The following is a 22,488-nucleotide window of genomic DNA, read 5'->3' on the forward strand; positions in this document are numbered from 1 at the left end:
AGTGTATTTCACAGTGTCAGTCTAGACAATTAAAGAAATATAAGTGGTAAGAATGTTTTAATGTCTTTGTGTGATGTCACTGTAACTCTTTTTTTTAGTATCTCTGTGTTGAGCTGCTTAATTTGCATAACATCATTTATCTATTTTAATTTTGTATTCTGTAATATTTTACTTTGAATCTAAGTAATTGTGAATTAAAGCATTTTTTAAACTGAGTTTGTGGCTCATTTTACCTGTATATTGGAAAAGTAACCAATCAAAGTCAAAGTCAGCTTTATTGTCAAAAACCATATGTACAGATCATACACGGGAATTTGAAATTCCTCAGCCCTCAGTGTTACAATAAAACGGCCTAAAGATAATCCATGTGTTTGAAGTTTAATTCTTACAATAACTTCATCCTGTTATTAAAAACAAATTTTTTTTTGTGTGATGGTAATTTTAAGATTATGTCACTTCCATTCATTTACTTGGAGAGTGTCCCCAAAAGATAAAACAGCGCTGGTCAGTGTTGAACAGTACCCTGCGCCTATCAGTGGTCAGTGATGGATTACTTTGGCTATGATCAGATCACTAACGCCGAACAAGTAAAAGAAAACAGGCTAAAATAATAAGTACACTAAAGTTTTCTTTCCAAGAATAAGTAAAATTTTAAAAACTAAATTGTTTGCATTCAGTAGACAACATCATGTAGAGATGTAGTGATGTGTAAGAAGGAAAGAGGGAGGTAAGTCTGATGTTCCTTCAGAGCAACAATCAGATGCTGGACTTTGGCGCAAGAGGCCGCTGTTCATATTCTGCTTTCTTCATAAAAATCAGTCAAAATCCACTCAAAGCGTCTTTCAGTAAAGTTACAGTCATGAATACATTCATACTTTATTTCACTAGGAATAATGAACTTACCCTACGCCAAAGTAAATTACATTTGATTTATTATTTATTTCCTGATAGAGCTGCAGGATTTTCAACAGATTATTTAAACAAAATAATCCTAAGAGGGAGGAGGTGAAGAACAAAATTAACAGATGTCAAGACCAACAGGAGAAAACACACCTCAGAGCACAATATTGTGAAGTGAACCGAGAAGTGAAGGAAAGTGCCAGACGGGACAAAAGACAATTTGTGCACAGTATGACAGAAGAGGCAGAAACAGCAGCCAAGCAGAACAACATGAAGGGAGTGTATGAGATCACCTGGACCTTGTCAGGAAAGAGTTTCAACCCAAGTAAGCCAGTCAAGGACAAGAATGAGAAAACCATCACAAGGAACAAGAAACAAAGAAGAAGATGGGTGGAACATTTTGAAGAGATCCTGAATCGACCAACACCGCAAACAGTCCCTGACATACCACCAGCAGAAGAGCCCCTCTGTATCAACACCAGTCCACCAACCAAGGCAGAGATCACCAAAGCCAACAAGTCCTTGAAAAATGGAAAGGCATCCCCAACAAGGTGTTGACCAGAATCATCTTGGAGAGACTGAAGGAGGCATTGGACAAGAGACTCAGATCAGAGCAGGCAGGATTTAGACAAGACAGATCATGTACAGACCACATAGCCACTCTGCGCATCATCATCAAGCAGTCTATCGAATGGCAGTCTCCCTTGTACACAATCATCATCGACTTTGAAAAAGCCTTCAACAGGGAGACCATTTGAAAACTGATGCAGCACTATGGAATCCCACAAAAGCTCAAAAAGATCATCGAACAACTATACAAAGACTCATCCTGCCAGATCATCCACAACGGAAAACTGACCAACCACTTTGCAGTGAAAACCAGAGTGAGGCAAGGCTGCATGCTGTCACTGACAATCTTCCTGATTGTCATGAGAAGAACCACAGAGGGCAGCATTACCGATATCCAGTAGACCTTCACCAAACAGCTGGAGAACCTGGATTGTGTAGACGACGTCAGCCTTCTGTGCCATAAGCAGCAACGTGCACAGTCCAAGCTTACCCGGCTCGCTGAGGAGGTAGAAAAGACTGGCCTGAAGATCAAATTCAGAAAAACAGAGGTGGTGCAGCTGAACAACCGACAAAAACATCCACTGCAGCTACAGGGAGAAGACTTAGTGGAAACCGACCGCTTCGTCTACCTTAGGAAGCATAGACAACAGCGATGGCAGCGCAGATGTAGACGTTAGGAGCCGGATCAACAAAGCAAGGCTTGCATTCAACGTCCTGGGACCCATCTGGAACTCCAAAGCCTCATCTCAGCGCAGCAAGATCCGCATCTTTAACACCAATATGAAAGGAGTCCTCCTGTATGGGTCCAAGACGTGACGGGTGACCAACCCCATTACCAGCAAGATACAGATCTTCATCAACAAGTGCTTGCGGCACATCCTCAACATCAGATGGCCTGAGAAGATCTCGAACACAGAACTGTGGCAGAGAGAACCAGACAGAACCCGGTTGGTCAAGACATCAAGAAGAGAAAATGGGCCTGGATAGGCCACACACTTCGAAAACCATTCGACAACGTCACAAGGCAAGCACTGGACTGGAACCCACAAGGAAAAAGGAAAGTGTGGAGACCCAAACAGACGTGGAGAAGATCTGTTGAGAGCGAAGTAAAGGCCGTCGGAATGACGTGGACCCAGCTGAAGAGAACAGCCCAGAACAGAGTCCATTGGCGTGGTGTTGTTGTGGCCCTATGCTCCACCAGGAGTCTACAGGCTTGATGATGATTTAAACAAAATTATTTTAACTGCTTTTCTTTTTCTCCACGATGGTGAATATTTATTGTTGTAGTGTTGGGGTTACACAAGACGAGTTAAGAAATCTGAATAACTTTGACTTTACTGACCACTAGTACTTGTTCTCTTATATGTTGATTCTACATTTTACACATTACTGAGCAGTCTTTATGTTGTCTTCACTGTGCAGGCTGATCCTGATTATGCTGTTCCCTACACCTCCATCAGCTACACCATGAACACCGCCTCTAATCAACAAACCAAAAAGTAAGAAACATCTGTCACAGAATAGCTAAATTACAAGTGCCCTCATTTTTTTTTATATAAATGATAACTAGTTTAACTCTGTCAGATTGTATAAAAGAATAAAAAAAAGTTTAGTTTTAGGATCAAGTTCCCCACTTTTATTTAAAGTAATAATATAATGTTACGTTTTATTTCAACCCACTGTATTTCCATAAATACATTATACATCCATCTACATCGACATCTGCATACCTCACTTGTCTTCACGTAGTTACTTTTGTACTTATTTATTTATCTTTCATTATTTTTATCCTTATGTTTATCTCTATTTATCTTAATGTCTTGTCTTATTTTTATCCTTATTTATCTTGTTCCTTCAACCTAATTTGGCATTTGTTTATGGACAGCAAAGGAAGAATTTCATTGCACAGAGAAATGCTATTTCTTCTGTACACATGACTATAAAAACACTTTGAATCTTTGAATCTTGACTTTTGCTTTTGCCAGGTTTGTTGTTGTAACGAGTTCTATTGTCCAGCAGAGGGTGCTGTAGGCTCAAAATAAAGCAAGGGAGGTACCGATCTAATGTGATGCAACTGCTCTAAACACAAGCACACGTGACAAAAGCCACATGTAATATCAGCTGTTTCTGTTTGATAACCAGTCATTTAAACACTGAAAACAAACTGTCACTGTGTGTGTGTGTGTGTGTGTGTGTGTGTGTGTGTGTGTGTGTGTGTGTAAAGTATGAAAATAAAGTACCCTCATGATATATATTTTTGAATTTTGTATGATAATTGTGTGTAGTAATAAACCTTATTCTGTTACACTTATGTGAAAATAAATATAAATACATTCATTCAAGTTTGTATGTAATTACAGCAAAGTGTAGACAGGTTAAAAACATGTTTGGGAGTTGAATTAAATACAGTTAGCACAGAAACTCAAAGTGTGTTTTCTATGTTTTCACTAATTTTCATTCCAGATACAGCAGGTCAGTGTAAACTTAATGCTGACTGTAGCTCTTTATTAATGGGGAACATTAAAGCTGTTCCAGTCTGGTTGCATAAGAATAACGGCAGAAATGTAAGAAAAGAATGTTGAAAGTCATGATGAGGAAGTCACGGCTCCACAGTTACAGGAAAAAGATACATTTGTGTTTCAGAAGCTCAAGAAGAAAAGCGAGACTGAGAGACATGGCGGTTCAATCTAGATGGATTAAAATGGCTGTGCCTTTTATACTCATACTGCAGTTTACAGGTAAGAAATATGTACAATAGAGAAAGATTTTTTTTTAAAACTCTTCTTTCTAATTTTGCTTTATGGAATCTTTATGTAGCATAGACAGCGATGCTGTTTATTTCACCAAAGCAAACAAAGATTAAATGAAAAGTAAATACATGTTAAGTGTGTAACTTATCTGTACTCGTGTAATGTAACATTTTCGATTCTCTGTTATATCCTCAGGAGCACTAAGTGGAGATCTTTCGCTCTTCTTCACTGTCAGAGATGGCGATAAAGTCACTTTGCCTTGTGAAAACGTGATCAACAATCATCACAACTGTGACACTACCACCTGGATCTTCACTGATTCAAGAGGCACACCAGCAGTAGAGCTGGTTAATCTTGGACAAATCAAAGAAAAGGCCAAATCAGACAGACTGAGTGTTACAGCAGAATGCTCACTGGTTATAAAGAAGGTCACAGCTGAGGATGTTGGTCGTTACACCTGCAGACAGTTTAGAGGCAATCCAGGGAGACAGCAAGGTCCAGATGCTGTGGTTTATCTGTCTGTTGTTAGCAGTGAGTATTTGCAACACCATATTTTGAGCTCAAACCTTCCTGTTAGAACAACATGCTGACAAGTTATATTTATTTGGTATTTCTCTTGAATTTCATCTTCACCAGTGACTGAACGCAAGAAAGCTGATGAGGTGACTTTAAACTGCTCTGTGTGGACATATGATTGGTGCAAACACAAAGTGAGGTGGATCCATAACAGTGAAGCTCTGGATAGAGATTACTCAAATTTAAAAACATCGGAGTCTTCCTGCTCTGCTACTGTGACTTTTCTGAATGATGCATACAGTCATATATCAACTTGTGACTTTAACTGTAGCGTAACAACAGAAGAAAAAAAAGAGCAGCTTTTTACCTTCAGCGCTCAGTCATCAGGTAAGAAACCCGGAGAGATTCTGAAGAACTTAAACTGATATAAACAATAAACACCTGGCTGAATTTTGTTCTTTTTTCAGGTAAAGAAGCAGTAACAGCAAAATTATCAACAACAACATCACCAACAACAACATCAGCAACAACATTATACACACCTAGTATCCCAGGTGAGTTTTGTCATTTGTTTGTTTTCTTTTCTGTTTTTCCTAATAATAACTGAATGTCAATCTATCATTTTTTTAAAGCACATGTTGTTTTTTATTTGTTTTAAATTATCTCAGATAATTAAAGTATTTAGTGTAACTAAATACTTTATATTTTTGAATTCAGGTGCAGATCAGGTGTGGCCGTACATCCTTGTGGTTGTCATTTTAGTTGCAGTTTTAATTGTGGCTGTGAAACTAATCTGGTTGAAGAGACTCAAAGGTGAGATAAATTAAATTAAATGTCTCTTAGTGAGAAATCTGAATAAGGCTGAATTTTCTTTGTGGAGAAGCATCTAAACTTGTTTATTTGTTTGTTTATCTTTTCAGGGAACAAAATAGAAGCAAATGGAAATGCTGTGAGTTGAAAAATATTCTTTTTTAGACATTTTGTATTCTCTAGATGAGAAACAATGCAGCAAGATAAACAGTGTTAATGGTTTTGTATTAAAACTCACTGGTTCTTGCAGCAAAAGATCAGGAAAAGGAAAGAAAGAGGGAACAAAGCCAATTTTTGCTTTGCTTTTATAGTTATTAATGCTTCAAATGACAACCTGCTAACTGATGAATTTCTCTCTGACTGCAAAAAACATTATATTATAGGCCTCAAACATGGTGTGTATTGTGTGACTGTTGTGTTGCATTTTATCTATTTAAACTCTGGATTTAAAAAAAAGTTTGTTGCAGATGTTTCAACGCTCCCATGTTATTTATATATATTTATATTTCACGCAACTTAAAAGCTGCTGAGATGTAACGCATACACTAGACGAGTGATGCTTAAATTCTTCAGAGACCAGAATTAAATCAGTTCTTACATATTTATTTCTTCAGGGCCCGACCTCAAACCCTACACTCACTCAGTGTGCACCAGAAACCAGCCAGGAAACAGTAAGATCGCCCACACCACACCCAGAGCAGCTGTTGTTTCAATTTGTTCAAGAATGTGTAATTGCAGTAAGCTAAAAGTAGTAGTAACACTCTTCACTGTGTAGGTGGATCCAGAAGATGGTGTTTCCTACGCCTCCATCGCCTACACCAACAAGACCCACAATAAAAACAAAGTAATGTATATGGTCAGAGTTTCAGCTTCATTGGTGCATTTATAAATGATGTTTTCACTGTGTTGTGTTACATCTGGTGAACTATCCTGTGCTCTGTGTGCTTCCAGATTCGGGGTAAAAATGACAGTGATGAAGGTGAGACAGTTACCTACGCCACTGTTAAAGCTTCCTCCACAGATGCCAGCAGCCTCTATGCTATCAAGTAAAGAAAAAGAGAACCTAAACATCAGATTGTTGCTTCTGTGAAAAAGCTTCTCATCTATAAGAAATTTGGGTTTCCTCAATTTAAAAAGAGGAAGCAACAACTCAGCTGTGTGAGTCCCTGTAAATTGGCAGTAATTTATGAAAACAGATTAAAAAAAAAAAAAAGATATTAACGTGTATAATGATATAACCGTTTTGTCTTATTTCCGTTAATATTTAAAGGGGAAATGAAATGGAATCATGGGTTGGGTCAGGGATATAAGACTTACTAGAACAGAATAAATAATGTTGCATGGAGGACATTTAGGAATGTAGTGCAGGAGGACATGCAGAGGATTGGTGTGACAGAAGAGGATGCTTGGGATGGGGCGAGATGGAGGCAATTAAGATAAAAAAAGAAGAAGTAAAATGACTGAATGAATGAAACTCTGAAAATCAAAAGGCCGTATGAATCATGTCACCATAAGGAAGTAAGAAGGAAGCTACATGCACACATGAGTAACGCTGCAAATAGATTAGGCCTTTCTGTTATTTTGGAGACATTTCCATGAAACACAATGAAATGAGCGGTATGTCTGTTTCAGCATGTTGTGATGCAGGTAAAATGGCATAATTTTTGTGGATTAATATTAATTTTTAATTTGGAATTCATAGGGGATATGTTTATCATCTGTCCTCATTATGCCTAAAATGAACACAGCAATATCAAATGTCTCAATTAGTGCCTTAGTTGCTTTCTTTGTTGTTGAACAGCCTACAGAATGCACATTCACAGGGTCACTTATGATAGATCATGAAAATTAGTGACTATGGTCAGACTGTTTGGAATTCTATAGCCCATTATTATTTTATTCTATTATTTCTATTACTAAAATGTAATATTTAATATTAAAAGTCTCAGAATTAGCTTTAAAGTATGTTAGGGCTGCAGCTGTCTTTCCATCAATTAATCGAGTGATCGGATAAGAAATGCTTTTGTTTTATTAATGGCCAATAATAATTTACTGTAAATTTAAAACAATTTACAGTACTCTGTTTATAGTAACCATTGTCCATATGTAAATATGTAAGAAAAATTGTGTATGTTTCTGTTCTGTGTCCTGTGTACTGTTTGTTTGTATATGTGTCTTTCTGGCTGCTGTTACAACCAAATTTCCCCTTGTGGGACAATTAAAGGATTATTCTATTGTATTCTATTCTATTCTAATTATTCAAAAGAGAGAAAAACAGACATCTTTCAGAATAAACTGCTCATTGGTTTACATTTTAGAAAATGCAATGTTTTGAAGTTTAACTGCATACAAAGACCCTGCCAACAAAACCCTTTGATTATATTTATATGCCATATTGAAATTTTAATTTTTAAAGAAAACATTGTATTAAATGCAAAAAATATATAAATAATATCAAGTAAATACACTGTCTGCACTGAAGAGTCCTGAGTTTTGGGTCCTATTTCCCCACATCCCCACGGTCTGCCAGCGCAGTCCTTGACATAAACATATATCAGACTAAGTTAAGTTAACAGTTCATCTAAATATTTTAATACAACTTCTGGAGGCTAACTGCTGATTTTACACAGTGTAAAATAAAGGGCGATGGATGGAGCAGCTACACGGTTCCCTTTGGACGCTATACACACGTTTTTCACTCTGTTTGAGCTCACTGTCTCGGTAACGGCTCTTTGCTTTTGTCGGTGTGTAAACAGACTCCAGCTCCACGTTAAACTGTGGCCGCGTCATCATTAATGCTGCTGGTGTGTTCTCAGTGTTTCTGTTTAACACTCGTTTTATTCACATGCTCCTGAATACGTTTGTATTGCAACTGTGAGTTTAACGCCCACGTCTACATCTTTAACACACCGGCACACATAGCCGTGCATTACAGGAAGCATCAAAGCAAAGAATTTTTCCACAATGTTTTATAATCAACTTATTCGAATTAGTCGATAAATTCGTGCACCCTGAAGTTTGCTGCTATGTAGTATTTTTATTTTAGAATCAGTGATTGACATTGTTAATTTTATTTTACTTTTTTCCTTAGAAGTTTGCATCTTTTATGGTTCAGTATTTGTGTTTATGTTTTTTGAGTGTGTTTATGCATGTACAGTATGATCTCATGATTTTTGTTTTTCAATACGTTTTTTTAAAATAAAAGGTTTAAAAATGTAACTGTCAAGTATATGAAAATAAAACTATTAAATGTGATGATACACACGCTTTGTTGGGAGCCTTTATTTTGAAACGATCTTAACTGAACCGGAAGTTTCTTCCTTTGCCCCCGAAGAGGTTTCCGCTGGTGTAATGTTGGAAGAGCTAGGGGGTTAACGGCTGATTTTTCCCTGCATTTTGGAAAAAATAACAACGACTGTGTGTTTGAGATCGACTTTATCTCAATACCGGAGTTAATGGTTGCTGTTCAGTAAGTTTATAACACAGATTAAAGCGAGAAAAGAGACATTAATTAGCTTCGAGCTAACGATTAGTCGAGGCGTCAAATATCCGCGACACCAGCGGCTGTAAACAACACAGCCGAGCTAGCTGTTTATTCACATCGTATTTTCACTGCTGTCGTTTTACTTTGCTGACTTAGTGTTTTTAACGTACACTTTAAAAATATGAGATTTGACGTCAGCGGTGTTTGATTACAGAAGCCATTTTCCTTCAGTGCATTCCAGTTAGCATTTACCTTCAGCTAATATAAGGTTAATTTTTTTCCGTCACTGCCTGTTTTGCTTTCGTTTTAACGTGTGCATTCCTGTGCCAGATGTAACTCTGACAGCCGTCGACCATGAGCAACAGTCACCCTCTGCGTCCACTGGCCTCCGTGTCGGAAATCGACCACATCCACCTGCTGTCGGAGCAGCTCGGAGCCCTGGTGCTCGGAGAGGAGTACAGCGATGTCACCTTCATCGTGGAGGGAAAGCGCTTCCCAGCGCACAGGGTCATCCTGGCAGCTCGCTGTCACTACTTCAGGTAAAGTTAAATGTCTCTTAGCCAGAGGTTGGCGCCTTTTTTAATTCCAGCCCTGAAACACCTGATATTGAGTAACATAAATTCTCATTTTAACCGAAAAAAACTAAAGTTACGGTGACAAACTGGCAATTTAAAAAAAAAAAAAGAAAAGAAAAAAAGGACAGAGCAGTGTTGTTTCACCCTGTTAATCATGTTACAACACCAAGTTTTTACAAACTCCTAGTTGGAAAAAAAAAATCTTTAATTTTTTAAAATGACTAAATTATTCAAAAGCTTCTTTTCCCAAATCTGTCTAATACAAAATATACCCTTTTTAATCCTCTGTAGCATCACTTTATTTTTGCTTTTCCACCTTGTATAAGGTGTGAAATATGTTTTCCACTGAACAAAGCCTGTTCAACAGTGGTTGATTGTCCAAGTCATCTTTCTTGGGGCCTCACCGGCATCTTTTTCCATGTTTTTGTGGTCCTTGTGATCTTATTGACACTGTGCATGGTGGGACTGTGGTCTGGGTGTAGCATAACATACTCCACTCCCGATTGTCACTTTGATCTCTTACTAGTTCCACAACTCATTCCTCTTTTTAACTAGAGACCTTATGTTCCCTACTGCGATCGAATCCTGCTGGTGTAAAGGACTATCTAATCTGTCTAAAGTGCATCTCATTCAATGAGCAGAATTTAGATCTTTTGTTTTTTGCGTGGTTTTATTCATGGCAAAAAATAATAAAAAACAAAAATGTAAACTTTTGCATATTCTGCCTCCTTTAGGGCCCTGCTATACGGTGGGATGAAAGAGTCACAACCACAGGCGGAGGTGTGTTTGGAGGAGACTCGGGCTGAAGCCTTTTCAATGCTGTTGAACTACCTGTACACGGGCCGGGCCAGCCTTAGTTCTGCCCGGGAAGAGGTGCTACTGGACTTCCTGGGCTTGGCTCACCGCTACGGGCTCCAGCCTTTGGAGGATTCCACATCCGACTTCCTCCGCACCATCCTGCATACCAACAATGTCTGTCTGGTGTTTGACGTGGCCAGCTTGTACTCTCTGAGCGCGCTCACTGCAGCCTGCTGTACCTACATGGACAGACACGCACCTGAAGTGCTAAATTCTGAAGGTTTCCTCACGCTCTCCAAGGTAAGAGTGATGGAAGAAGAATTGTAGTAGGTTTTGCTATTATTTCATTCTTGTGTTAGTCTTTATTTCTGTTAAAAATGTAGATGCAGTGACGTCTAGTGGTAGTTAGCAGAAGCTACAAAAGACAGTCAATACTGCTCAGCAAATGGCAACTGTTATCTAAGCAGGGCTTCTGCATAGGTTAGAAATGTATTTTTACAGATATCTGAAAGGTATACATAAGTGATCTTAAATGAATTATTAATTTTTAATTGTGATTTATTATTTTGGTATGGATCCAAGTCTTGTATCAGTCATGTATTAGTAATAATATATTAAGTGAAAAGTGTTGTCACTTTCACATAAAAACAGCTATATATGTTATATGCAGGGATAACAATGAAGTGTGTGTGGCTGAGAAAAGTAAAATCAAATAAGTTATCAGTTAAAAAAAGGATTTTGTTAAAGGCTTAAACCTTTTTTTTATTTAACCCTAAAGAGACATGTATACTCCTGCATCCATCAGAACCCTAAAACAGAAGAAAGTCGCAAAGTCCTGAAAATCAGTGTTATTAAAATCATTCACATAATAAATAATCAAAGGGCTTCTGATCTTCCTGGTTTTTGTTCTTTGACCAGTCTGATTGTAAAATGAGTACTAAGCTGCCTTCTATCTGTTTTTAACCGTCTTGTATTTTAGTTCGGAGGGAAAAAAAAAAACTATATTCATTAATTTTATTATATTATTCTGCCACACTTTTTTCTCTTTTACACAGTTTTTGATGTCATAATTTAGCCCAGAAAGGTCACACATGATGGTGAATTACCCCCTCGAATCTTCTTAAAGGCAGTTAGTTTTTAATTTAGTTACTTTTTTACAGATTAAACTTAAAAAAGCCATTACAGTAATATAAAATGTGGTTAAACAAGATAAGCTATAAGCACTACATTTTCTGAATTTTCTGGTGTGTTTTCCTTCCCTTGAATAATTTATTACCTGTGTCTGCAGAATGCTTTGCTGACTGTGGTCAGGAGGGACTCATTTGCTGCCAGTGAGAAGGAGATCTTCCAAGCGTTGTGCCGCTGGTGCCGGCAGCATGAGGATGGCGAGCACACTTACGAGGTGATGTCTGCAGTGCGGCTGCCCCTCATGACTCTGACCGAGATGCTGAATGTGGTGCGACCGTCTGGCCTCGTGAGCCCAGATGACCTGCTGGACGCCATTAAGACCCGGTCTGAAAGCCGCAATATGGACCTCAACTACCGGGGAATGCTCAGTCAGTCTTCTTTGTCCTTTGTTTGATTAGCGTTCACATCAAGCTGCAGTTAAAAACTGTAATGTGTGAATATTTTTGGTTTTTTATCTGCTTCTTGAAAGCATTAATTTGTGCTTTCGTTTGTGGTGTCAAATCTTGGTTTTCAGTACCTGAGGAGAACATCGCCACCATGAAATACGGCGCTCAGGTAGTGAAAGGAGAGCTGAAGTCAGCGCTGCTTGACGGAGACACCCAGAACTACGACCTGGACCACGGCTTCTCCAGACACCCGATCGAAGAGGACGGCCGAGCCGGGATTCAGGTCAAACTGGGCCAACCGTCCATCATCAACCACATCCGCCTGCTGCTGTGGGACAGAGACAGCCGGTAAAATATTCTCGGCTCATCCTGATAAAACAAACGATAAAAAGGTCCAAGCAGAGTGTGGGCCAATTAGAGCTGACTACATAGACGTGCTGCTTCTTAATAAAAAAAGACCGAAATGTGTATTTTAAAGCACATTATAGAGTCAAACTGATTTCTTATGCACTTGTATTTTTAACCTCCCTCTTAAATCTGAGGCTCTTTGTATACTTAGTGTCCTGTATGACTGTTACAGGTCTTACTCATACTACATCGAGGTGTCAATGGATGAGCTGGACTGGGTGCGTGTTGTTGACCACTCCAAGTATCTCTGCCGCTCGTGGCAGAATCTGTACTTCACACCCCGGGTTTGCAGGTAAACCAAACCAAAATCATATGGCTTCCAGTTATACCAGTGCTTATTAATCCTTGGCCTAAGCTATAAAATCCTATCCCATTTTTGCCATTTTTTTGGCTTTGCACAAGGGGCTTATTTGTGCTCTGTCATGACTTGCCTTAATCTTGTGTACAATTAGGGTGTGTATTTGGGTTGCTACATGTAGTTAATTTAGATTATATCCTCACGGTGTACAAACCGCTTTGTTTGCCCGTGTGATGACAGAAGCATAAGTATTTTTGCATACCTCTCGAGCTGGCTGAGTTTAAATAGTGTTGTTGCCAGTAGCTGGTCTGTCCTTCCCAGACACACCGATGTGAAGTTACTGACACTCCTGATTTTGAATAATGTATTGCCATGCCTTTTAAAGATAATAGAGCCAAAACATTCAAATGGATGTCAGAAGATATGACTAAAACTTGCCAGTAATGGGAATTACACCATCGTTCTTCCTCTAATCATCTTAAATTCACCATAAAAGTGAAAATATAAGTAAGTATAGTGATATGCTTGTTTGAAATTGATATCACCACCTAAAGAGAAACCTGAAACTGAGTTGTCAAAAGAATGTTTATTTAATTGGTACTTTGTAAAACAAATGCTTGTGTCAATATTTGTGTTCTTGTGTTACATGGCCATGTTGTAAGAAGTTTTGTTCCTCTTCACAAAATACAAATTGTACTAAATGCGCTTCACTGTAGAGAAAGGCATTTTGATGGAAAACTGTCTCATTAATATAAAATACAATAAAATTCACTGGAATCAGATGATGAGCATTAATAAAATTAAAGCGGTGTAAAAACATGAGGCAATAAAGTGTCAGTGTACTTTTGCTTATCTGAAGATTTTTAGATATAACCTGTTATTCATGTAGTCATTCATTCATTTCCTGTGTGTTTCAGATATGTTCGTATTGTAGGAACACACAACACGGTCAACAAGGTCTTCCACCTCGTGGCTTTTGAATGCATGTTCACCAACCGCTCGTTCACCCTGGAGAACGGACTTGTGGGTAAGCAGCAAAATACTGACAGTCTGCACTGCATGTGTAGTTTGCAGTGTCTTTGTGTAGATAGAAAGGGTTTCATGTTTGTAATTTAAGCCTTTAACCCTGCTCGTAATGTCTGCAGTGCCCAGTGAGAATGTGGCCACTATAGCTGCCTGCGCCAGCGTCATCGAGGGTGTGAGTCGCAGCAGAAATGCCTTGCTCAACGGTGACACCCGCAACTACGACTGGGACTCGGGATACACTTGTCATCAGCTGGGCTCTGGGGCCATCGTCATCCAGCTAGCTCAGCCCTATTCTATCGGATCACTGAGGTAAGTGTGCACTAGCTTTGAGTTCAAATCTCAGCAGCTGTGATGAAGTCATTATTGTGTTACTTGTAATAAATCAAACGTTTCCATCACAGCAACAATAAAGTGTTTGTTTCCATCCAGTGACAAACTTTTATTTAAGCTTTTTTGTTGAATCGTATACAAGAAAAAGAAATAGTTGTTGGAGAGATCAGAGCTGGAGAATTTTATTCTGCATGTACTGTACCTAATATCTATAAGTTATTAACAACAGCTTCTTATCATTGGAGTCATTTAAAAATCTGTGGTAAAATAGCATTAACACAGACAAATGTGTTCAGGCTGCTGCTGTGGGACTGCGATGAGCGCTCCTACAGTTACTACATTGAAGTTTCCACCAACCAGCAGCAGTGGACAAAAGTGATTGACCGCACCAGGGTAGCTTGTCGGTAAGTGGTTCACTTCTTGCTTTCTGAATCACACCTTAAGCTACCGATGCTCTTCCAGTGTCTTTAATGGTTAAAAATGGAATCAGAGCCTTTATTTTATAATAAATGAAGGCTTTAAAGAACATGTTTAATCTGCATTATTGAAAGAAGGATCCGCAGTCGGCCTCTGTTTAAATAAATGTACCTGAAGTCTTTAACGAGAGGCCTTTAAGACCTCAGTGTTACCTGTTCCAAGTACTATTTTTAATGAAAACTCTTGATTGCTATTAATTTTTTCATTGTTACATAATTTGACTAATCCGTGAACTCGACCCCAGCAGAGAGACTTGCTGATTTGTGTGTTCACAATCACTTTTCAAAGGCCTGTCTGATTATAGTCACCTTGAACCATCTGGATTCCATCTTTGTCTGAGAATAAACTTATAAAGATCTGTTTCTAATCCTGGAACTCTTGATTATTTTCATTTTCAGAAGATCTGTGAGTAAGTAGGTGCTGCTCTTCTAAGCCGAATATGAACATTCATAAATGAAAAGTTATTGACAAACACTTATGAAGCAGATCCTGAGGTCCATAGAAAATTTTCAGGGTCTTCTCTGGAAACTTTGATAATAACCAGAGATAAATCAGGATCTTTCTTATGTTCTTTTGTTTTTAATTGCTTTCTCTTACAGATCATGGCAGACACTGAAGTTTGATAAGCAGCCTGCTTCCTTCATCCGTATTGTTGGGACTCATAACACCGCTAATGAGGTGAAAACATGGTTTGAAATGGTCGTCTGTGTTCATTCGTCTGTCTCTTTGTTCTAATGCTTTAGCTTTAGAGGAGCTGAAAGTTCTTTTTACATTGTAACAAACTTTTGGTAAGTTGTGCTTAATCAGGTAATTGTACAGCGAGTACTTTTCAAAAATCACTGGGTGGCTAAAGTAGCTGTTACAATCGGCTAAGTTAATAAAGAAACAAGAACAGAAAATTCCCTTTGCACCATGTAATAAATTATGACTTAATTTACATGTTATTTAAAGACAAAAAAAGATCCATATTGAGCACATTCTAATAGTTGAGGTTAAACACTGTCTGCTAATGTTCTTTGTGTGTTTTTGAGCCAGTTGAAACTGTTGATGATTTCCTCCCAAAGTCAGATTCTGCCTTTGATACAGACGTTGCCCCCACAAGTTTGTCGAGTGTGGCGAACGTCGCAGTGCTAGCAGCGGTGGCCTTCTTCCTCGATAGTTAACATCCTCACACCTTTACAGAAAACAGTTAGACATTGAGTTGGGTGGTTATGTGCCAGTTTACTTGGACACAGCTTTCCGTCCATTTTATGGATGTGGGCACCGCAGAGTCGTGTTGGTTAGCGTGGCCATTGGTTCTTTATCTCGTCATGTCACAGAGAGAGAAAGAGAGGGAGAGGGATGCTGCGATCTGATGGGGCTGAAGATCTGGCAAGTAGCGGGTGGCCCCATAACATCTGAGAAACAGCCAGACTTGAATGATTAACCCTTTATAACCCAAGTATCATACAGGCCACCTACACCAGGAACTATTTGAATTTTCTCTCCAGCCCAAAGGTTGAGGAGTTACAGTAACGTGAATTGCACATGGTAACATGTAGGTGGAGCTGATTTTTCTGTCTTTGTTCAGACAGCAGTACCTTATGAGTGCTTTGTGCTGCTTCCATAAAACAAATATCCTCATAAACAGGAGTGCACATAAGTGGTCCGCAGGTGTGCATTCGCTGTCAAAATAAAAGATGCGTACCAGATAAGAAGTTGCAACGTGCATTTGCGTACATAAGATTTTCTGGAGGAGCACAGACATTTGTTTAGAACTCTTAAAGATGTTGAAGAAGCAAGCTCCTTTAAGCAATTACTTTGGTGTTCCTCCACCTCCAAAGAAATGTCAGAAGGAGTCCGAACCGGAAAAGAAGCACGTATTCTCAGAAAAGTGGTTGCACCTGTGGACCACTTATGTGCACCCCTGCCCATAAAGCTCATTTTCAATTTTTTCTGAAACGGTTTTAATTTTGTAATTGTAAAATGAGCCCGGCGCCGGACTGATGGTTTAAAAAAAACAAAACCAAAAACAATCAAAGGGGTTAACTCACAGTGGCTAATTGTCACTCCCATAATGATCTATTATATTAGACTAACTTTTGTCCAGTATCTGAGATAAACAGTCATTTGTGTATCGATTTCTCCTTTACATATTTAACCCTGATCTTTCTGCAGGTGTTCCACTGCGTGCACTTTGAGTGTCCGGCCCAGCTGGACACCGAGGTCAGTGAAGGCAGCCCGGGTTTGGATTCTTCTGATTCTGGAGTTACTACGCAGCAGCAACAGCAACAGCGACCTCAACGACCTTCACGCACACACAGCCTGCTGCCCACCCAGCCCTCTTCCTCCTCATCCTCTTCCTCTTCCCATCATTAAGAACGTCCCCTTATTGGAAGATGTTGAGAGGAAGGAGAGTGGTGGGCGGGGGGGGACCTCAGAACGCCATTTTGCACAGCCTTCATTGTTCAGACAGCACTGCTACAACAACACTGCTAAGGCGATCGTCTTTGTCATAATCCATAGTCCGTCTGTCATATGTGCAACATTAGAGACTGGTGTATTGGTAGCAACAGCATTTAGGGCTCCAGTCTTCCCAGTTTTGAAGCTCAACATTAGATATCATATCTCCTGCGTTTATATGAAGGTACTTTTTAGGAACTAAGACTCAAGTTTTATCCTTTAAAAAAAAATATGAAGGTGAAATCTTTCTCTAAAGGTTAGGCACACACTGAAACATGTTTATACTGTATTATCAAAGAGCAGTAAGTCCATGGTGGGGGGGTGGTATTTGAATTTTATGCATTAATCGTACGATTAATAATGAAAGTACTGTTGTTAAGCTATTTTTTTAAGAAATTGTCTTAAACTGACTCTACTCACTTTTCATACCATCACAGCTAACAGAGTAGAAGTTGAGTATTTTTCAAACTTTGGAAGTAAATAGTTCAAAGGTCTGCCAAAGCTGTCGAGCTAATGCATTAGGTGGCATTTCTATCCAAATGGCATTTAATCCAATTATCTATCTGCATATTAAGTAATAGCTGTGGAGTATTTGATAGCAGGCTTTGACACCCAATCTAAACTCTGCAGTGTGACCTTTTTCTTTTTTTCTTTTTTTTTTTTTATATAGCTAAAATTCATACCTCAATAATGACCTCACTAAAACGAACCGAGATTTAACTGAGTGTCTTAATTTAATATTTTAAGCACTTGAATAGGTTGGCGCACACACACGATTAGGGAAATCAATTAGCTTGGGGGGAAAAATGGGACTTAGAGGACCAAATTTGGCTGCACTTGGGCTGCTGAAGTTTAACTTTATACTGTAGACACATGAGCAGCTTCCATCTGCACTTTATTTTACTCAAGTATACAGAAATAAGGGTTGTAGCTTGGGTCTTCTGACTGAAGTAGAGTACTGGAGTGCTGGATTTGGTATCTTGCTGTTTATGTTAAATTAATTTAAAATCTTTGTGGTTCTGGGTTGTTTTAGATTTCAGTTCTTTTGCATTTTTTTTAATGAAGTGTCAGTGCTGTGTTTTCTTTGTGTCCTGATGTTGCACTTTTACGTTATTTAAAAAGAAGAAAAAAAATCATTTGTTGGAAACCCTTTGTTTGCTGTTACATAACCTGAAATACCTATCTACCTTAGGTGACTCACTGATGTTTCTGTAAGCTTTCTTTAACCATCCCAATACATTTAAGACAACTACCCATTAGTTTGATAAGTCTTCCTTAATAACTAGAGAACAAAAATAGGGCTTTGTTCAGGTTGTACTCTCCATACCTTATCTAACTTTATGTGTACTTTTACTTATTTTCACCATCAATGTGTGACTGCATCTCACTGCCTCGTGTTCAATGCCTGTTAAAAATGTGATTACGAAAAACAAAAAAAAGCCGATGTTGTTTGTTGATTTTTGTTTCTGTAAGAGGGTGACACACACACCTGCTAGTCAGAATCGCTGCTGTTACACACAGTGAAGCTCTTTGATTCAAGCAATACAATAAGTCCACCTTTGGTTTTAAGTATTGAGAGCTTTTGTTACACACCAAATGGTGCTGATTGATAATCGTGTAACATTAATGGGCACTGATGCCCCGCCAGCTTTGTGGGCAGTGTTAATGTGTACGGCTGCCTATGAAGATGTTATTGTCATAAAACTTTTTAAAATGTCATGTTTTGAAAATCAAAAGTTTTATTGTCTTGTTTTTGATAGTGAGAAAAGTTGCACTGTTTATTCCAGCTGGTAGGAAACTTACATCCAAGGAGTTTTTACAGCTCGTAGGACCACAGACTCTGTTACTAACCAGTATATACACTACTGTGAAACAGTACAAAGTCTTGAGACACCCCTCATTTGTTTATTTTGCTATGAAAGTAGGAAATAAAGCAATATAAGGTAAAAACGTAGTTTGTACAATTCTAACCAGCATTAAAGTCAATATTTGGTGTGTCTAATATTTATTCTTTTACACATCCTGAACTCTCTTAGGCAGCTTTCTTGTAATTTCTTTAAGTCTTCAAGAAAATTCTCTTGGCTTTTGGGGGGACATTGAAAGTTCTTCTTTCCGTTCTGTTCTCTGTCAAGATGATCATACACTGAGGTCCGGGCTCTGGGAAGGCCATCCCATCACTGATTGGGATCATTGTCATGCTGAAAAGTTGAGCCAATCAGTTGTTTTCCAGGTGATATTACATGGATCAAATTCTGACCATATTTTTCTGCGTTTAGAATTTCATCAGTTTTGATAATATCACCACTGGCTGAAATGCAGCCCCAAGCCATGACAGACTCTCCCTTATGTTTTACATAGGGGGTAATAGATAATTTAATAGATAATGTTGTAACTCTCTCCTGACCTTCCATCACTCCATAAGGCTTGTACAGGGAGTGCAGAATTATTAGGCAAATGAGTATTTTGTCCACATCATCCTCTTCATGCATGTTGTCTTACTCCAAGCTGTATAGGCTCGAAAGCCTACTACCAATTAAGCATATTAGGTGATGTGCATCTCTGTAATGAGAAGGGGTGTGGTCTAATGACATCAACACCCTATATCAGGTGTGCATAATTATTAGGCAACGTCCTTTCCTTTGGCAAAATGGGTCAAAAGAAGGACTTGACAGGCTCAGAAAAGTCAAAAATAGTGAGATATCTTGCAGAGGGATGCAGCAGTCTCAAAATTGCAAAGCTTCTGAAGCGTGATCATCGAACAATCAAGCGTTTCATTCAAAATAGTCAACAGGGTCGCAAGAAGCGTGTGGAAAAACCAAGGCGCCAAATAACTGCCCATGAACTGAGAAAAGTCAAGCGTGCAGCTGCCAACATGCCACTTGCCACCAGTTTGGCCATATTTCAGAGCTGCAACATCACTGGAGTGCCCAAAAGCACAAGGTGTGCAATACTCAGAGACATGGCCAAGGTAAGAAAGGCTGAAAGACGACCACCACTGAACAAGACACACAAGCTGAAACGTCAAGACTGGGCCAAGAAATATCTCAAGACTGGTTTTTCTAAGGTTTTATGGACTGATGAAATGAGAGTGAGTCTTGATGGGCCAGATGGATGGGCCCGTGGCTGGATTGGTAATGGGCAGAGAGCTCCAGTCCGACTCAGACGCCAGCAAGGTGGAGGTGGAGTACTGGTTTGGGCTGGTATCATCAAAGATGAGCTTGTGGGGCCTTCTCGGGTTGAGGATGGAGTCAAGCTCAACTCCCAGTCCTACTGCCAGTTTCTGGAAGACACCTTCTTCAAGCAGTGGTACAGGAAGAAGTCTGCATCCTTCAAGAAAAACAGGATTTTCATGCAGGACAATGCTCCATCACACGTGTCCAAGTACTCCACAGCGTGGCTGGCAAGAAAGGGTATAAAAGAAGAAAAACTAATGACATGGCCACCTTGTTCACCTGATCTGAACCCCATTGAGAACCTGTGGTCCATCATCAAATGTGAGATTTACAAGGAGGGAAAACAGTACACCTCTCTGAACAGTGTCTGGGAGGCTGTGGTTGCTGCTGCACGCAATGTTGATGGTGAACAGATCAAAACACTGACAGAATCCATGGATGGCAGGCTTTTGAGTGTCCTTGCAAAGAAAGGTGGCTATATTGGTCGCTGATTTGTTTTTGTTTTGTTTTTGAATGTCAGAAATGTATATTTGTGAATGTGGAGATGTTATATTGGTTTCACTGGTAAAAATAAATAATTGAAGTGGGTATATATTTGTTTTTTGTTAAGTTGCCTAATAATTATGCACAGTAATAGTCACCTGCACACACAGATATCCCCCTAAAATAGCTAAAACTAAAAACAAACTAAAAACTACTTCCAAAATCCAGTTTTGAGATCCCTTCCCAGACGCCTTAACGCCCACTCACATCCTGGGCCATCTGACCTCAGGAATTCGCATGATAAGGTGGGGCCAGGTTTCACAATGAACACACCCGAAACTCTGGCTGATTGGGACCCACACCCAGTTTCACACCTTGGCTCAGGCGATTAGAAGATCATCAGGGGGTCCTTTTGTCCCTCTGTGGGGGGATACTCCCACTAGGTTTATATCTGGGACTCTCCACCATTTGACCTTAGAACTGAAGAAGCTTCTCGGATGAGAGGTGAAACGTCTTTAAGTAAACTTAAAGAAGTCCAGACGCTTTTCTTTGCAAGCTCCTTTGACTAAGATGACCTGGATGACTGAGAACCTTCACAGACATACTTCCAAAAACATTCAGCTTTGATATTAATGAGTTTTTTGGGTTCATTGAGAACATGGTTGTTGTTCAATAATAAAATAATTCCTCAAAAATACAACTTGCCTAATAATTCTGCACTCCCTGTATAATATGGCATACCTCAGCCTTTTCTCCATTTCCCATCCCTAACAATGGTTTCTTGACAACAGCCCTTCAACAGATAATGTCTCTGATGAGGCTTTAGCAAACACACACACACACATATATGTGTGTGTGTGTGTATATGTATATATATATATATATATATATATATAGCCAATCAAAATTTTCCTTGTGTCTTTGTTGTAGATTCATCTAAAGAAATGGGAAATTCTGATGTGTCTTTGCGACAGCCATGGGTGACACTAGTGCAACAGGTTGCTAGTATGATAATGATAAAATTTCAAACTGGTTCTTTGCTATGTTATCATCTCTACAGAGTCATTGTGTTTTAATGAGTCATGGGTTGGTGTTAAGCTTGAAAAAACAGAAACAAAACATTCCTTTTAAATTTGTCAGGTGCGAGGACTGGACTGAGTGCAGAAGCAGGCAATGACCAAAGAAAAACTTTGAAAGACCTCAGAAATCCTGGAGAAATATTGCTCAAGACCACCTAAAAATAGAGGTAACTCCGTGGAAGGCAGTTATAAAGAAATGAGGGTTGCTCAAGACTTTTGCACAGTGCACTATATATTGGGGATCATTTTCAGTAAATGCAATCTTTAACTGCATTTAACAGTAAAAAACAATACAGTAAAGAAATTATGTTTTTAAGGCATCTCGTGCTGATGCTACCTTCATGAGGTTCTTGAATAAAATTTGCTTTTACTTTGCTATTTCACTTATTCCCTTATAAATGTTTTTAAATATAACAATCCACATTTTCAAATACTCAAAAGACAATTCACAATATATAGAGTGTTAACTGTAGTTTTAAAACGTGTTGTTATTGCTTTAGTCCATAGCTTCATTGTTTTTGCTTTACTCTATAGTACATCTATGGCTTACTCTTACTGTACAGTACTCGCTGTACACTTGCCTTTCCAATACTAACACTCAGGATTATAGAGAAAAGTAAACACGGCGACTCAGAAATGTTGGCATATGTGTTTATTCTGGATGTTTTCCGTGTAGTAGCGGTGTTAGTTCATACTGTTTTACCATCATTTCGTTGGCCAATATTGACATTTCTGGTTTGATGGACGCGTTTCCGGCCTAGCATACTTCATACCAGCGACGTGTGAATAGGGGTG

At 38.9% G+C, this 22,488-nt stretch overlaps 2 protein-coding genes across 2 annotated transcripts; both read left to right on the forward strand.

Moving 5' to 3' along the window:
• The first annotated feature begins 4,129 nt into the window (after positions 1-4,129).
• LOC146372146 (uncharacterized) lies at positions 4,130-7,961 on the forward strand. Its single transcript, XM_084954019.1, has 9 exons — positions 4,130-4,208; positions 4,416-4,751; positions 4,857-5,123; positions 5,204-5,290; positions 5,454-5,549; positions 5,657-5,685; positions 6,161-6,217; positions 6,322-6,390; positions 6,498-7,961. Exons 1-9 carry the CDS (start codon positions 4,145-4,147, stop codon positions 6,594-6,596), a joined length of 1,104 nt encoding a protein of 367 aa, XP_084810145.1. The 5' UTR covers positions 4,130-4,144; the 3' UTR covers positions 6,597-7,961.
• An 881-nt stretch (positions 7,962-8,842) lies between these two features.
• btbd9 (BTB (POZ) domain containing 9) lies at positions 8,843-18,960 on the forward strand. The gene is made up of 11 exons (XM_084953655.1): positions 8,843-9,015; positions 9,361-9,569; positions 10,340-10,703; positions 11,692-11,959; positions 12,106-12,325; positions 12,558-12,677; positions 13,601-13,710; positions 13,829-14,018; positions 14,336-14,443; positions 15,116-15,194; positions 16,674-18,960. The coding sequence occupies exons 2-11, from the start codon at positions 9,385-9,387 to the stop codon at positions 16,872-16,874; spliced, it is 1,845 nt and encodes a 614-aa protein (XP_084809781.1). The 5' UTR covers positions 8,843-9,015; positions 9,361-9,384; the 3' UTR covers positions 16,875-18,960.
• Positions 18,961-22,488: the final 3,528 nt, after the last annotated feature.

This window comes from Perissodus microlepis, chromosome 15 (assembly GCF_051167445.1).
Source record: "Perissodus microlepis isolate ML-2025 ecotype Zambia chromosome 15, ASM5116744v1, whole genome shotgun sequence".
Classification (NCBI taxonomy): Eukaryota; Metazoa; Chordata; class Actinopteri; order Cichliformes; family Cichlidae; genus Perissodus; species Perissodus microlepis.

Coding starts and splice junctions, on each gene's coding strand:
- LOC146372146 (XM_084954019.1), top strand. CDS start 4,145: ATGGCGGTTCAATCTAGATGGATTAAAATGGCTGTGCCTTTTATACTC. Junction 4,209..4,415: donor ACTCATACTGCAGTTTACAG/GTAAGAAATATG, acceptor TTATATCCTCAG/GAGCACTAAGTGGAGATCTT. Junction 5,550..5,656: donor CTGGTTGAAGAGACTCAAAG/GTGAGATAAATT, acceptor TTATCTTTTCAG/GGAACAAAATAGAAGCAAAT.
- btbd9 (XM_084953655.1), top strand. CDS start 9,385: ATGAGCAACAGTCACCCTCTGCGTCCACTGGCCTCCGTGTCGGAAATC. Junction 10,704..11,691: donor GTTTCCTCACGCTCTCCAAG/GTAAGAGTGATG, acceptor CTGTGTCTGCAG/AATGCTTTGCTGACTGTGGT. Junction 12,678..13,600: donor TTCACACCCCGGGTTTGCAG/GTAAACCAAACC, acceptor TGTGTGTTTCAG/ATATGTTCGTATTGTAGGAA.